The following is a 16,418-nucleotide window of genomic DNA, read 5'->3' on the forward strand; positions in this document are numbered from 1 at the left end:
TTCTTCCTCTTCTTCCTCTTCTTCTTCCTCTTCTTCTTCCTCTTCTTCTTCCTCTTCCTCTTCCTCTTCCTCTTCTTCTTCCTCTTCTTCCTCTTCTTCTTCCTCTTCCTCTTCCTCTTCTTCTTCCTCTTCCTCTTCCTCTTCCTCTTCCCCTTATCCTTCTCCTTCTCCTTCTCCTTCTCCTCCTCCTCCTTCTCCTCCTCCTTCTCCTCCTCCTTCTCCTCCTCCCCCCTCCTCCTCCCCCCTCCTCCTCCCCCCTCCTCCTCCCCCCTCCTCCTTCTTTCTTCTTCCTTCTTTCTTCTTCATTATTATTATTATTATTATTATTCTACCCAATATATAAACTCTTCCTCATTATCTCCCATGTCAGGTACAACCTTTCACAGATTCCTTTGGTGTTAGGAACATGATCTTGCTTTGGCCCAGGCTTTGAATTGGAAGCTAGTAACGTGAACGAAAAAGAACTGTGCAGAATCCATTGTCGGGATGGGTTGTGCATCAGTGGTCTTAGCTTCAGTCTAAGGCCGATGGCGGCCGATCTAGCCCCTTGCTGTGCATGGTGTCAGTGGTGCCAGCTGGAAGACGCCATGGTGTCACTGGATCTGTTCTCCGTAACTTTGGGCATCTTGGCTTCATACCCTTCCAGCCTGGTACTCTAGTCCTCCCAGGTTCTTCTATAGATCCCTTTCCTGCTTAACTGAGTCAAAGTTGCCACCTGCTGTTTGCAACTGAGAATGTGTTTTCTTGGCATTTTAATGATCTATTGCAGTGGTTCTCAGCCTTCCTAATGCCGCAACCCTTTAATACAGTTCCTCATGTTGGGGTGACCCCCAACCATAAAATTATTTTTGCTGCTCCTTTATAACTGTAATTTTGCTACTGTTATGAATCGTAATGTAAATATCTGATGTGCAGGATATATTTTCATTGTTACAAATTGAACATAATTAAAGCATAGTGATTAATCACAAAAAACAATATGTAATTATATATGTGTTTTCTGATGGTCTTAGGTGACCCCTGTGAAAGGGTCATTCAACCCCCAAAGGGGTCACAACCCACAGGTTGAGAACCACTGATCTATTGCTTAACCTTCTGTATTACCATAGAAAAGAGAAGAAAAATCATTTAGTGGCATTGACTTGCAGCGAAGGGCTTTTATAGGACATAGTTTGCTCATATATATATGTGCTGGTCTATGCTCAGATGAATACTCAAGGGGACCCTTTGCAGATTTCTGTAGTTTTTGCTCTGTGCAGGTCTCACTTCTCCAATACTCTGCCCTGTGAGCTCCAGATGTCTTGGTCTCTCCTCCTCTCAGCTCTTCCCTGAGCCCAGTGAGGAGACTGGTCTCCATCTGTGTTCCTCCTCCTCACACAGAGGCTTAGACACTCAAGGATGTAAGCTGGGCAGTGGAAGGGCTCATCTTGTTTGCTTCTGGTCTGTCAGGGATCACTGATCTTCAGCGCTTTATGTGCACAGTGTCTTGCAAACCATTATGTCGTATACTTCATTCTTTTATTGTTTCAGATGGGAGGGCAGTCTGATTCCTGTTATTCCATTTGGTCAGAAGTGAAAGTTTTAGATATGAAGGTCACAGATCAGCTAGTCCTTTTTTATACATATGAGCACCACTGGTATAATCAGTGGAAGTCAGCATATTATCAGCCAAACAGTTATTTTATTAAATGTTTCTCTTTCAAATAGTTACTTTTGTATGTTTTACCCAAAGTTTGAAATCATTGCAGATTTAACTATTATAAATATGTTTATCATGCACATGATGTTTTTCTCTTAAAATATATCTCAAAGATGTATAAAAGTAATTTTCATTATAAGATAGTTTGTTATTTTTTGAATTGCTGTTTTTATAAAGACAGCCATGTGTTGTGTTTCTTATTTATTTCAGAGACTGCAAAAAGGACATTTCGAGAAAAAGGCATCTTGGCAGGAGAAAGCAGAAGTTTTACGCCTCATTTGACCTTTATTAAATTGTCCAAAGTACCATGGCTCCGGAAGAAGGTGAGTGGACATTTTTCTTGCAAGCCTTGTTTTACTGGCCTTAAGCATGTTGGGGGCATGGATGACATTCGTAGTGGTTTTTGACATCCTACTTAACTGTCGCTTCTGGATGGTTCCCAAGGCTGCTGACTGAGTTGGCTCATGAGCCTCCATGGAGGCCATTCTCCCTGTTCCCTCCTTTGCCACTGTGGCTATTAGCTGTGTACTCTGACCAACATTCACGCTGCTTTGTCTGTTGCCACGTCTGCTTTATTCCTCAAGGAGCCTTGAGGTAGTGCCAGGGTTTTATTTTCTGCTTTCTTTGCTACTGGTTGTTTGCAACCTGCTGCTACCAAAGCTCTGTCCGCTGCCCTGCGTACACGGGTGCTGCTCACTGCAAGTGGTTCTTGAAGGTGGGACAAGTCTTTGAACCCTCTTTACTTGCTCTTCCAGCAGTTGTCTCCATTGAGGGCTTAGAGCAAGTGTTCCTGGGACTGGGCAGGAGGGTAACTATGGGAAACCCTGTACTTAAAAAGTACTTCTCCCTAGGGATGGTCTACAGTGACACAAGCCAACGTACCTGTGTCTTGACCCTGTGTCTCAAGGGTGACTTTTGTCTTCCCAGGCTACCCCTGCTCCTTCAGAGGTTGGGATAACTTTTGACTTCCTTCTGGATTCATGAGTATTTCTCCTGGAATCTTAAGGGCACCCTTCATAGTTTTTCCCATTTCAGCCTAGGGAGTTTCTCATGCAAGTTAAGACATCTGCTGACCTGCTCTGATATACCAGAGCTGTGGAGGCGGCCATGCAGATTAGTATTCGCTCCTGCTCTCCGTGACCCTGGCTGCAGTTAAGACTGACTTGCAGCTCTATAAATGAAGGTCATTTTTATTAGTAAGTAGATCTATTTTCTAAATTTGGCACATTTTGTATTTATTGTCTCTGCGTGCAGAAAGTCTTTATGGTCCTTTAAAACATGAGGTTAAGTGATTGATCACCTGGTGGTTATGAGTCTTCTATAAACTATTGAAAATTCTTCTCAAAAAGAGAGCTTGCATGTGTGTTTTTGTTTTTGTTAACTATGCGCCACATTCAATAATGACATTGGGTACCATTCTAGAATATTTAGATAAAAATAGTTTATTTTGAAATTTGGAATGATAACCATTGACACACCTTGTAGACCTGCAGTTTACTTTTTCCTCACTATCTTTCTCATTTTGCTTTCAAGTGGATTGTCTTACTTAATCACAGAATGCCAAGGTGGTGAAGGTAATAATCCACATTTCAAAATGTTTCTTTGTCTTTACAGTATTCACTTTGAATGATAGCACCTGAGGACATTTCTCAAAGGAATATTTAGACTGCTCTAGAATCTCGATTTCAGTATTTCAGACTGAGCTGAAACGATCCCTTGGCAGTTAATGTCACACAATCTGCTCCCACACTCTAAAGAAAGGGGTGTGAGACTTCGGAAGGTTCAGTAGCCAAAATGGGGTCACGTTCTCCGCAGCTGCAGAGCCCCATCTTGTGTCATTCCCAGTCTCATGTTCTGCCCTCCCACTGGCCACCCCCACTTTATCCAAGTTAATCACTGTATGTGAGGAGCAACCTGGTCCAAATCATATTAATTTAACAAATCTTTATTGAGTGCCTACTCTGTGCCAGACACTGGGTGCTGGGCCTAGAGCTGGGATCAAAATGGAAGCAGTCCCTGCTTGTGTGGTACAGAAAGTCCAAATCGGTTGGCTTTTGTTTAGGTTGGAATACTTAATCTTCAGAAATAAATTATGCCCTTATTGTTTTTCAGAAAGCCAAACAAGATTTTTTTTTCTTTTAATTTATGGAAAGATTCTCTTCCTGTTTACTACTGCAATGTTCAGTGTTTCTGAATGCTTGAGAAAGCCTGTCTTAAACTTTGGGATTCTTGAGTCACCTGGGGTGCTTGGGGAAGCTGCAGGTTTCCACCCTCTAACTTCAGATCTGGAGTTAGATGGACCTAAAGATCTTGACTTTTGTTGTTTAATAAGTCCATGGGCGATTGTGATCCAGAAGACCCGCAGAGCAGTATAGTAAGCCCCCACTTAACATCCTCAATAGCTTCTGGGAACTTGGACAAAAAGAAGAGCAGGGAAACCAATTTTACCCTGACATAGGAAAAGAGGTATAATGAAACCAATTTTATCCTGACTCAAGCAGGAGTTGAGTTCCTGGGGCATCTCATCAACATTATAAAGAAATTATAAAGGAAGACCTGCTGTGTACTCTGAGACCTGCAGACTTAAATAAATATCCAGCATTTTCTTTATGCAGCAAATCATTGATTCCACTGTAAAAGCTAAAAGCAATATGAAAAGTGACATACATAAAAGTGGATTTTTATTATGCTTTGTCATTTGGAATGCAGATTATTTGAAAATATGTGGCTCTTTAATCTTTCTTCCTATCTTTTTTACATTGCTCACCTGTTTGTTTGGTTCTCCTATCTCAGCACTAATTCTCTTCTGGGTTTTTATTCTGGTCTACTTATTTACAAAGGAGTGGCCACTGATAAAGTCAGGAATGGAATATATTGCTAGCATTCAATGTTGTTTAGATTTATAATGAAAGAGAGAGAGAGAAGTGTGTGAAATAATAGGTTTCTTTTCACTCAAATATTAAGAAGTTTGTCTCATTTCAAGTACTTTTTTTTACCTTGAAAGTTATTTTCGTTATAAAAGTATTAGGTGGCTATAGGCTCAGTGTAAACAATGCAAACACATACAGACCTGTAGAGTGAAAGACATAATATTTCCTCATCACCTCCCTGCCAGCCCCTTTCTCTCAATATAATTTCTCTCTGTCCATTACCACTACTAGTATATCCTCCTGACCTTTTCCTGTACACTGAAAATATATATAGGTGCATACACATGCATAGAGTTTCTTTAAAACAGAAATAAATATACTGTTGACCCCTGAACATCATGGGTTTGAACTGTGTGAATTCATTTGTGCACAGATTTTTTTCCCAATAAACAGTATAAATGTATTTTTTCTTCCTTGTGATTTTCTTAATAACAGCTTCTTTTCTCTAGCTTACTTTATTGTAAAAATACTGTTTATAATATATATAACACACAAAATATGTGTTGTTAATCAACTGTTTATGTTATTGATAAGGCTTTTAATCAAAAGTAGGCTATTAGTAGTTAAGTTTTGGGGATTCCAAAGTTATATGCGGATTTTGACTGTGGTGGTAGAGTTGGGCACACCTAACTCCTGCGTTGTTCATGGATCTACTGTATATTATTTTGATGTATCATAATTTATTTTCCCTTCGATGAATATTTATGTTATTTCTGTTTCTTTGCTATGATAGAGAATACTAAAGTGAACATCCTTGTTAATTTTTTAGGGGGTAGATATGCCAGTATTTCAAGAAGCAATTCCTTGAAGGGGCATTTCAAGGACAAAGGGTAGTACATTTTAACTTTTCAAAACACCCCAAATTGCCTTTTAAAACAGTGGTGCCAGGTTATACTTTCAACCACAGTGTATGAGCCAAGACCAGCCATTCATATGGAAAGGCAACTTGGGTGGGCCTGTAAGTTGGGTGGGGCAGAGTCTCTGGGGACCTCCAAGGTGGGTCAGTGTCAGCCAGTTTGATGGACTCTCAGATATGGCACCAGCTTGCAGGCTCTGTGGAGGGGGATTTAGAAATGGAACAATGACACAATGGCCTCTGCTTGCCTTGATGCCTCATACTTCAGTTCCTCCCTGTATACCACTGGTGCCTTTCAAGCTGCTACTGCTGTGCTCCAGCTCAGGCGGAGTAAGTCTGAGTAGCTGAGTCTCTGTGTGGGTTCTTTAAGATGAGCTTCGTGGGGCTCTAGCAGTTTCTTCCAGCGACTCAATCCCTGCTGGTTTTGCATCCAGAAGTGGTGGGGACTTATCCTCCTGACCCTGGAACCCTGGGCTCGGGGGCCTGGTGTGGGGCTGGGACTCCTCGCTCCTGAGATACCCCTCCCAAATTTTTATCCACCACACATGGGTGTGTGACCAGCCTGTTCTGTGTCTGTACCCCTCTTACCAGTCTGTATGGATGTGGTTTCTTTAATTCTGTAGTTGTCAGACTTCCATTCAACTAGATTTCTGATAGTTCTGAATGATGGTTGCTGTTCTATAGTTTAGTGACGTGGTTGTGTGAAGAGGCGAGCTGTATCTGCCTATTCCACGATCTTAACCAGAAGTCTCAAAATTTCTTATTCAGCCCCAGGCATTTTATAGTACATTCTTTGGAACTTAATTTTCTTCTTTAATGATCTTGAATTTCTGTGATTTAAACATCACAGAAACTGGTTGCTAACACTTGGTGGCAGAAGAAGACCAGTTTCAAATGAAACATGCATCTTAATACAGATCTAGATTTCTCAAGAAATAAATGTGATCTTTTCAAGGATAGATCAGTTGTTTTTAAGCATAAATTACCTTCTTGGATTTTTAGATATCTTTTCTGTTTTATGACTCTTTGAAATTATTAACATAGCACTTAAACTATTACAGTTATACAGTTTATGAATTGGCACTTCCTTGTAGCAGCTTTTCAGAGTCAGACAAGTAGAGAACTACAGAATGAAAGAGAGGATCTTTTTTGCAACTACTACTCTTAGCTACTACTGTTGCTTAGAGTGGTTTGTTTTGCGTGCAGAATTTGATAGGCACAGAGTAAGGGTGGAGGGTTGGTCATTGGACCACACGATGATGGGATTCAGAGAAGTAGGTTGTAGGGCCGTCATCAGTAGGAATAACAATGAGGAGTGGAAAGGGAGAATGTATGGATGGAAATTCTGTTCTGAAGGTACAATGAAGGGGGAAACCCAGTCCCCAAATTGTTTGGTGAGTGAATATACAGGACTAAGATTGTAATGAAATTCTGCAGTAGGTTGGCTGAATCCCAACCTTCTACATCCTTCCCCAGCCAGGACCCTCTGCTGTCTCTTTTTTCTCCTACTACCGTTATTTACTCAAATGTATCTATCAGCACATTTTCTCAGGAATTTGTTAACTGTCATGGTATAAGTTGGCTGCTGCTCACTTTCTTGGGTCTGCATGTTATTGGGCCTTTATAAACCACTTCAAAACTCAGGAGTACTAGACTCTTCCTTCTCGAAGGAGTCTGTAGTAAGCTTGAAGGGGCATGAGTCTTCTTGTTTTAGCTCTATTGGTTGGCCCTGGACAAATCTCATAACCTGTCTTAACCTCTGTTTACTCATAGTGAGCTTGGTCTTAATGACTCTTGACTGCTATGCTATTCTGAAATCTCTATAAGGTAAGCATTTTGACCAAATAGGCTAATATGGCTTCACACAGATAATTCATTTTTAAACCACAGACTGGCTTTCTTGTATGCATGGAAGGAGAATGACAGAAAGGAGAAAAGGTCTTTGAGTACTGATAGGAAGATAGTGTCAGTTTAAATCAGAATCTTTCCACCCCTCCTCCTGGAAGTCCTACAGAGCAATACAGACAATGGGGGAAACATCACAGACTTCATCTTTAGTGGAACCAGGAAATAGAGAAACCTGTACATAGCAAGTTATGTGTAAGCGGTAGGGAAGCAGCAGGAACCAGCAGGGCTTGTGTGAACATTTGTTTTAAGGTAGGGAAGACTACTGGAGACAGATGTCAGGGATCATCAGCAAAGTGTCACTCCCAGAGGATGAGGGCTCCGCTGTAAGAAGGCACGAAGGCACGGAGAGTGTGAAAGGGGACCCAGAGGAGATGAATCACAAGAAGCACCACCATCAGAAGGGGAGGGGAATACCTCCAGCTGCAGTGAGGATGCTCAGGGCTGGTGCTGGAGAGGCAGAGCCTGCTGCCTTTCACAGGGGCCCATATTGTCAAGAATAGTCAGTTCATCACAGTAGCGAAGAGGAGAAGCCTTGAGCAGGGAAGCCTGGAGGACTGTCCTGCTACTTTCCTGAAACCTGTCCCTAAAAGGAGGCACTTTAGATCCCCTTAGGATTGGTGAGCCTTTATTATTCCAGATCAAAGCTTGTGAAAGGATTCTTCTTACAAGATTAAAGCAGATTGTTTTAGTAACCTACTCCTGAATTTCTCAGTACTGATGACTTAACAATTTTTATTTGGTTTGAGTCTCCCTTTGTATTATCAGGTACCTAGATCTAAGGTTATAGTATGGAATTCTCCTTCGATTGTTTTTACTTAAAAATTAGCAAATCACAACAGATCTTTTTGTTTTAATGGTTTTTTTTTAAACTAAAAATTCAGTGAAACCTGCTGGGAAATGGAATTATAATTTCTTCTGAGATATTCTAGGTGCTGTTAGTCAACTATCACCTATTGGGTGTCAGAGTTCTATTTATAGCAAGTGACTTTACTTAGGTTTCTAATGCATATTTCAACTTTATGCTGTTGTGTTGTCTATTTCTGTATATTGAAGAAAATTAAATATGTTTCCTGTTATGTAATAGTTGGAAATGATATCTACAGAGGCAAACTGTTCATTTGAAACTTTTCAGTACTATACATTTTGAAACATTGAAACATGGGAAGTAAGTAAACAGAAAGCTGACTTATTTTAAGGAGGGATTCCAGGAATTGACTGACTAATGTCAGAATAACAAATGAACCCCAATTAACCCCGATTCTATTATTAGAAATTTTGAAAATTTTAACCCTAGAAAAAAAGACACACCCAGCTTAATATTAAATCTGGACCAAATGGACATGGATATTTAAAGCAAGTATTTTCATTGTCATTTCCTGAAATTTTCCTCTCAGAACAATCTCTCAAGCATTCTGTGATTGAATGTTGGCAATGATGGGTTACATAAAGTTAATCCGATTTTTTTCTTCAGGACTTCTTAGGATTTCTGAAATGCTAATGTTTAGTGTGAATCTCAAGAGCTTATTTTATTTTATTTTTTGTTCCTGGACACGGATCATGTGCGCCTCTGCTCCACATTGTCTTTACTCAAGACCTTGGCTGAGCAACTTCCATCTAGCACCTTGTTGCTCTAAGCAAGAGAAAAAGAGAGATGGTGAATCACAAGCTGATTTTTTAAAAAATTTAATCTTTATTATATATTTTTTTCCATTACCATTTAGTCCCTTATACCCGCCTCCCCCCACAAGCTGATTCTTAAAGCTTCTGCTAGGCAGTGACACATGTAATTCCTGCTCACATCTTGCCACATGGCCCCTTCTGGATTCAACAGAGTACGGTGTATAATCCACTTGCAGAAAAGGACTCCACAAGGAGGGACAGCGAGTCTTTTGAACAATTATATAGTCTTACTAAGCATTGTTTCTCAAATGTACTTGACCTGCAAGTCCTTTTTTTTCATTGATCATCTTGTAGCAATAGTGTTTGACAGAACATGGTTTAGGGAAAATTGATCTTTATAATTCCGGCTTAAATGTCTTTTTTGCTTCAAACATTCAGATTCTGTGGACATTTTTACTTATTTTCTAGCATTCATATCCACAGACAAAACTTTGAGTTAAGTATAATTTAAGAAACATGGTTTTAGAACTGGTATTAAATGATAAAATAACAAAATACTCAAGGTAATTAGAATTTCATGGGTTTGTCTCAAGTATATTAAAATATAATGTTCTATTCATCTCAACTATTACCATTAGTGATGGGAAAGTTTTTTTTTAGATATTTTGAAACCTCATTAATTTCATTTTCCTAGTCAAGGACAGAATGGAGCATAATGATCTAGTAGGAAACTGGAGAGCCCACAGTGGATTGATTATGGTTAAAGGCAAAATAGATCAAGAAAACTTAAACTTTATTCCATAGTAGTGTTGATATAGAAGTAGCTTGTTTCATAAGTGGTAGAGGCTAATTTCTGACCTACCTGAACAGTCATATAAAAATAAACCAGCTAAAATTATTTGGATGGCAATAAGATTTTCTCTACCACTGGAAAGAATGGCCATGCTCACTGGCCAGTCCTCTCTTGTTAATTATAATTAACTGCTTGGTTAAAGAAAGTAAAGCTATATAGTAGTCCCTCTCTATATCATGGTTCACTTATCGCGGTCTCACTGTATCACAGGATTTTTAAAAATATTATATTTAATTATCGCAGATTTTTCACTATATCACGGGATTTTGCGGTACTGTATATGTATGTTGTTAAAGTTACGTAGGTTTAAGAGTGTAGAATATGTTTAAGAACATAAGTAGTGTTTATAAAAGTGTGGAAAAAATAAGTGAGTGGGAAAGGTTAATAAGAAACTGGGAACGGTTTATAAATATGTGGGAAGGGTTTACAAAGCCTTAAAATATATATAAATACTAAAATAGATGTAAGGTTCCTACTTCACAGATTTTCACCTATCGCGGGGGAGGGGGGGCGGTGTTGGTGTCTAGAACGTAATACCCATGATAAGTGAGGGAATCCTGTAGTTTTCTTGAGAGGGCCACTTAGATCTGAGGGGAAACTTAAGGTTGCAATCCAAAACTAAAACTAGTTTACATTAGAATTATACTTCTCTTCCTAAATATGAGCTGATTAATTTTGACCATTCATTCAAATTTTATTCTCCCAAGCAGAGGTACCTTAAAAACAGAGTAATACTAATTTTTTGAATTACTAACTTGCTTAGTTCTCTTTCTATTGGCCACTCCTATAACTTAAAGGAAAAATGTTTTGTCCTCTTTGCCAGGGCCAAACTTCATGTTTTCTGTAGTTGAAGACTTAAAACTTACTCATATCACCTAAGGGACTAGCCTGCCTTGACTGTAGAAACTCCAGCTTGGTTCCTACAGTAAATGTTCTTTCTCTAAACCTACCTAATGGCAACACTTCTAATTTTTGGCAAAGTTTGTGACACCATTTTGGTGACCCATCTTTAAGACTTTCTGAGTACGACTGTATCTTTACACTGCCCTCAAGCTAATGGCCAGAGTCTGAAAGTACAACTCTTCCTTCTTTGGCTATGGCTTTCAACACAACTGAATTTGATGATAATGATACATTACAAAACTTCATTTAGACTGGAACATTTCTTTTATAGTACTTTCATGTCTCCAGCACTACCATGAGCTCCCAATCAGCCATTTCCTGAGAGAATGTCCTGTGTGACTTCTTCCAGTGGTCCTGCACCTTCAGCAACACCCACTCTGTGTGCATACTCATCCTATATTTCCTAACTTGATTGCTTTGGATTCTGTCTTGCTCCTCACCCTCCCTGACCTTCCTTGATAATCAGAGAACAGTAGACAGGGTACTTTGTGCACTTGAACTTTCAGTATAAATATCTCTAGAACTTTGAAATTCAGTGGAATTAAGTGAGGAGAGTAGTCGCCTGGGAATAAGCTGAATGGATAGGTTATACATTTCTATCACACATATTCCCACTGGCATGTGCCTAAATTGTCCAAAGTGGGCATGGGTGAATATGAGGGGATGGTGTCAGGTTTGGCTGGTCTCCCTTTCCTGTGGCCTGTAGCAAAAGAGGAATATGCCAGTGTATATAATATTAGGAAAACAGATTTGATAGGGAGGGATAGGGTGTAGCTTGTTGCATTTGAGTGAGCACAAGAATGTGAGGAACTGAGAACACAGCTGGAGTTTGATCAAGGGGAGTTGAGAGCCCAATGTTAGATGTCTGTTATGAGACTCTTTTTTTGTTTTACTGTAATGAGAAAAGCCATGTGCAAACATAATAATAACTTATCTGGCCAAACAGCATATAGCCTATCATGCTATACCTGAGAAGGCTTAAGGGGGGATTGAGAAGAGTTTTGCAAAGTAGACAAAGAATGAGCTTCCGTGTAATAAACTGTGCTATAAATAAAGGTGTAGTGTTGCAGTAAACCTGCAGCCTCGAGAATTTCTTGGGTACCATCGACCTGTTATCTCTCCGGTTCACATGTCATTAGTCAGCATAAATGAACTAAATGTTTTTCAACCAAAGCTACATTCTTCCTCTGTTCTGTTTGATGCCAGCACCCCAAGGAAGGAAACTCCAGGTTCAGGAAGCATACAGCCTATTCTGTTGGTGGCTTTTGTGAATTGCCTGGATTATCAGAAGTTATGTATCACCTGTGCTCTGTGACTGCTTTGCTTTCCACTCAACATCACCGAGGAGCATCCGGATCCTCTCAGAATGTTAGTATAGGTAGAAGGACGAGGACGTGTCAATAATAAATTAAAACCATATAGCTCTGGTAGTTACATTTCTACCTGTTATTTGCCAAGGGATATAATATTATAAATGTTAGATGTGATGCTGAGATAAAGAATTTCTGCTCCTTATTTCCCCAAAGCCTCAGATTAAACAAGGCAGTAGGGCTGAAAGCAAGTTTATAAATAGAGGGACTAAGGATATGGCCTACCTAAAAAAAAAAAACAAAACAAAACATGGTGATCTGCATAGATGTTCCAGCCTAAAGTAAAATGAAGATGCGAGAAATACTGCATACTCAAATAAACAGCTAGTTTAGAAAGCCCGGATGGTCTCTGCCAGTATTCTACTCAATTATTTGTGTATTACAAGTATAAGAAGAGATGTTTTTACAGGATGGATTATTTGGATAATTTTTTCCTATGTCTAATTATTATCCATGAATTCTTTCTCATCTTCCTCTGTGAAATTCATTTACCATGGACATGTAATTATCACTTGATTAATTAATATTTTAGAATACTAGAGATTTCCAAAGTAATTTTCACATTGGTTTTAGAAATACAAGGTCTGTCTAGAAAAAGTCCAGCCATTGTTAGTATCACAAGAAAGATGGTTTGTGTGACATCGATGTAACCAGGCAGCCAAGGAGAGTGGACTGGGATGTGCATGTGTGAACAATGATGACTTCACTGTGCTAGTCAGTGAGGGTGGTAGATGCTGTTGAGTGAGCACGTGTACTATGTGGCCATTGCATTCAAAATGACAGAGCAAGTAGAGCAACAAATCTGCATCAGATTTTGTGTTAAACTTGAACATTCCTCCATGGAAACTATTCAGATGATTCATAAGGCTGTAGCTATGGGCAACTGGTGAGTGGCAGCCTCATCACAACAATGTGCCCACTCGTGCATCATGTCGCATGCAGGGTTTTTTGGTGAAACATCAAATCACCCAGGTGACTCAGTGTCCTCCACTCCATATTTGGTGCTCTGCGACTTCTGGCTTTTCCCAAAACTAAAATCACCTTTGAAAGGGAAGAGATTTCAGACTGTCGATGAGATTCAGGAAACAATGACAGGGCAGTGATTGGGAGAACTGTGTGAGGTCCCAGGTGCCTACTTTGAAGGGAACTTAGACATCATTGTCCTGTATAATGTTTGTTGTATTTTGTTCAATAAATGTCTCTATTTTTCATATGAACATGGCTGGATACCTTCTGGACAGACTTTGTATGATAGTATACACACACACATATATATGTTTATATCTTAAGTATGATTTTCTTAGAATTTTAATACTTTAAAATAAATTGTGAAGAGCTTGAATACTATCATTTTGATCTTTTCAATTTATCTGTATTCTCCAACTTATCCTGAATCTGAATCCAAACTCTACCTCTTACTAGTTGTGTGTCCTTCGGTAACTGGCCTGATTTCTCCGTGATTCAGTTTCATTATCTGGGGAAAATAATGGTACCAATCTCACAGGATTATTGTGATTATTAAATTAGTTAATAGAAGTTCTTAGAGCAGTGTCTGTACATAGTATAAATACTACGTATTTTCTATTATCGTTGTTACACAGATGATAGAAAGCATCGTTTTTTTCCAGATAGTTTAACACATGAGTAAAGTACCTTGTCTCAATTTTCATCACTCCTTATTTATTTATTTTTTACTTCTCAGCTGACTGACAGGCACTAGGTAGAGTGTCTGGGCCTCAGCCAGGCTGTAAACAAGCATGTGCTGGACAGGGAACTAGGCAGAACCCAGCCCCATAAGCTGGCCCAGAATGGCGGGAAGAGGCGATGGGAAGGCTACAAGTCAGTTCTCACCAGGTGCTAGATGCTGGATCTAAAATCACCACGCTGCTCTGAGCCCACTGGCTGGTGTCGTGAAGACTCCTCTTTCCATCCCTGTCAAGAGCAGGTGTGGGTGGAACTGAGCCAGAGTGCGAGGGGCCTCTGCTATCCAGACAGAGGCTGAGGGAAAACTGCAGCTGACTGGGAGGCAATCTCAGGGTCTGTATCAGGACGAAGATGGAAATGAAACAGTGCACATAACAGCCAAAAACGTAGTTATGCTAAGGGATGAAGGGGTCCTTAAAAATGGTAAAGTAGGAGCTTCTTGGTTGGTGAAGACATGGAAATTTGGGAAGAGCTGTGTGCCTAGAGAGGAAATAGAAATGCATCACTTTTACCTGGCTGTTCCTGAATACCCTTTTATAAGACACCAATAATGTAGCACTCGCTTTGTTCCCCAAGCCAGGAATTGGCGTAAACCTGGAGGTGAGCGACAGGAAATTCTCCCATTGTACTGCTCTGTGACAAAGTATATGCAGCTATTTCAAGAGACAGAGGGAAGAACTTAAGAGGAACAGGAACGTTATGGAAAAACTCTCTGATGGTCAGCACATTGAGAATCACTGCCTAGTTCACAAAAACCCTTTCAGCTGCTCCCCTGCCTGACAAGGGCATGCCAATAGGAGCTACTTTTGGAGTTCATGGTCATCCAGGATAGATACTCAGTTGCTACCAGGACAGCTGCATCAGTGGTTAACTTAATTAAAAATCTGTACCCGATGATTAACAGTCACTACACTGAGCCCCTAAGTGCCCCTGCCCAGCAGGTGAATGAGGTTAACTCCAGGCACTGTGGGGTCTGTAGGGTTCCTCTCATTGCCACCGAACGCTGCCCCCCCCCCTCCGTGTACAGAATAGTTAAAAAGTGTCACCATCACCCTGATCACCCTGGTCTCAATCCCTTTCCTATGTTGGGGTAAATCATTTGCGGACAGCAGAGTAGAGCTGGACTTTTAGATTTTCTCTCCCAGAAAGCTGCAACACCCAGAGAAACAAATCATTCTCTCTGAACAAATGTATAGCAAGCAAATCAAAAGCCCCTTAAATGATGGTGGACTAGGGAGAGAAATCAGAGAGATCTGGTTCTTCAGGCAGAGGAGAGAGTTGAGAGAGCGAGAGTGAGAGCGAGAGCGAGAGAGAGAGAGAGAGAGAGAGAGAGAGAGAGAGAGAGAGAGAGAGAGAGAGAAGAGCATTCTGAATGTGTTATAATTGCCCATTCTTCATTTCCTGAAGATGGCTGCAGGGCTGTGTGTTGTGGACTGAACTGCGTGCCTCCCCCAACCAGATTCATATGTTAAAATCCTAATCTCCAGTGTTAGTAATTGAGAGACAGGGCCTTTACAGAGGTATTGAAGGTTACACGGGGTCATCAGGGTGGTGTGCTAATCCAATAAAACTGGTATCTTCATAAAAAGTGGAAAAGATGCAAGGGATTAGCACAAACAGAGGAAAGGCCGCGTGAGGACAGCGGGAAGGTGGCCATCTGCAAGCCAGGGAGAGGCGTCTGGAGGAACCAAACATGCTGGCACCTCCGCCTTAGACTTCCAGCCTCCAGAACTGTGAGAAAGTAAATTTGGGTTGTTTAAAAAAAAAAAAAAAGTTGTAAGATTTGCTTCAGAGAAACCCCATGTCAATATATAATCTTTTCATAACTTTGAGTTGCTAATATGTAACTTTTCATTGGAGCAGTTATCATGAAAATGATTTTAGTTTTTAAACCAATATCATACCACTAAAGATATGTAACCTTTTTTGTACTCAGGAAAATGAATGCAAAAAAATTGCCATTTCTCTTTAACCAGTTAATGCCCAAGATGACAAGCCAGTTTGGTTTGGCTCTTAACTTCTGAGTTTAGGTTTCAAGTCAATGTATACATTTCTTTTATAACCGCTGCATGACAGGAATAAACTCTTGAGAAACACAGTAGAGCACTAGGAATGTCAAGCTTACCATCAGTAGGACACATGATTCTTTTAGTCTGATATGCAGCCTCTTTGTATTTTCATCATGGAAGCTGTGATTATTATAAAGTCACTATAAGGAATTATCTTCTATTATATAAAAAAGCCTTCATCCTCTTAATAAAAAATGACATTTCATTTTTTCTTTGATTGTAATAACTTTTTTCATAAAAATTAAAGATGAATAATAAGTAGTTTATCTTTCAGAACCTTAAATAAATGATTTTCACATTCAGATTGTTAACTAATGTGAATTTTCGTATTTCATAGTGCTTCACTTTCTATATTGAAAATACATTTGGCTGCAGACCTCTTTCATACATATTTAAATTATACACATCACTTAGCTAAATGCAAATGATATGGTGAGTTCTTCCTGAGTAAATAATTCCCATTACTTGTCAGTTGCAGCCATTAGATGATTCTAAAAATACTCATC

General features: G+C 39.8%; 1 protein-coding gene across 1 annotated transcript in view; it reads left to right on the forward strand.

The window, feature by feature from the left end:
* The window catches only part of AKAP7 (A-kinase anchoring protein 7), a 110,074-nt gene that overhangs the window by 44,056 nt on the left and 49,600 nt on the right, over window positions 1-16,418 (forward strand). The window contains exon 5 of the mRNA XM_090279845.1: window positions 1,910-2,022. Coding sequence (XP_090135971.1) covers window positions 1,910-2,022 — 113 coding nt within the window. The remainder of the gene's footprint in view (window positions 1-1,909; window positions 2,023-16,418) is intronic.

The sequence above is a fragment of the Furipterus horrens genome, unplaced genomic scaffold (assembly GCF_987537825.1).
Source record: "Furipterus horrens unplaced genomic scaffold, mFurHor1.1.pri manual_scaffold_6, whole genome shotgun sequence".
NCBI classification, from domain to species: Eukaryota; Metazoa; Chordata; class Mammalia; order Chiroptera; family Furipteridae; genus Furipterus; species Furipterus horrens.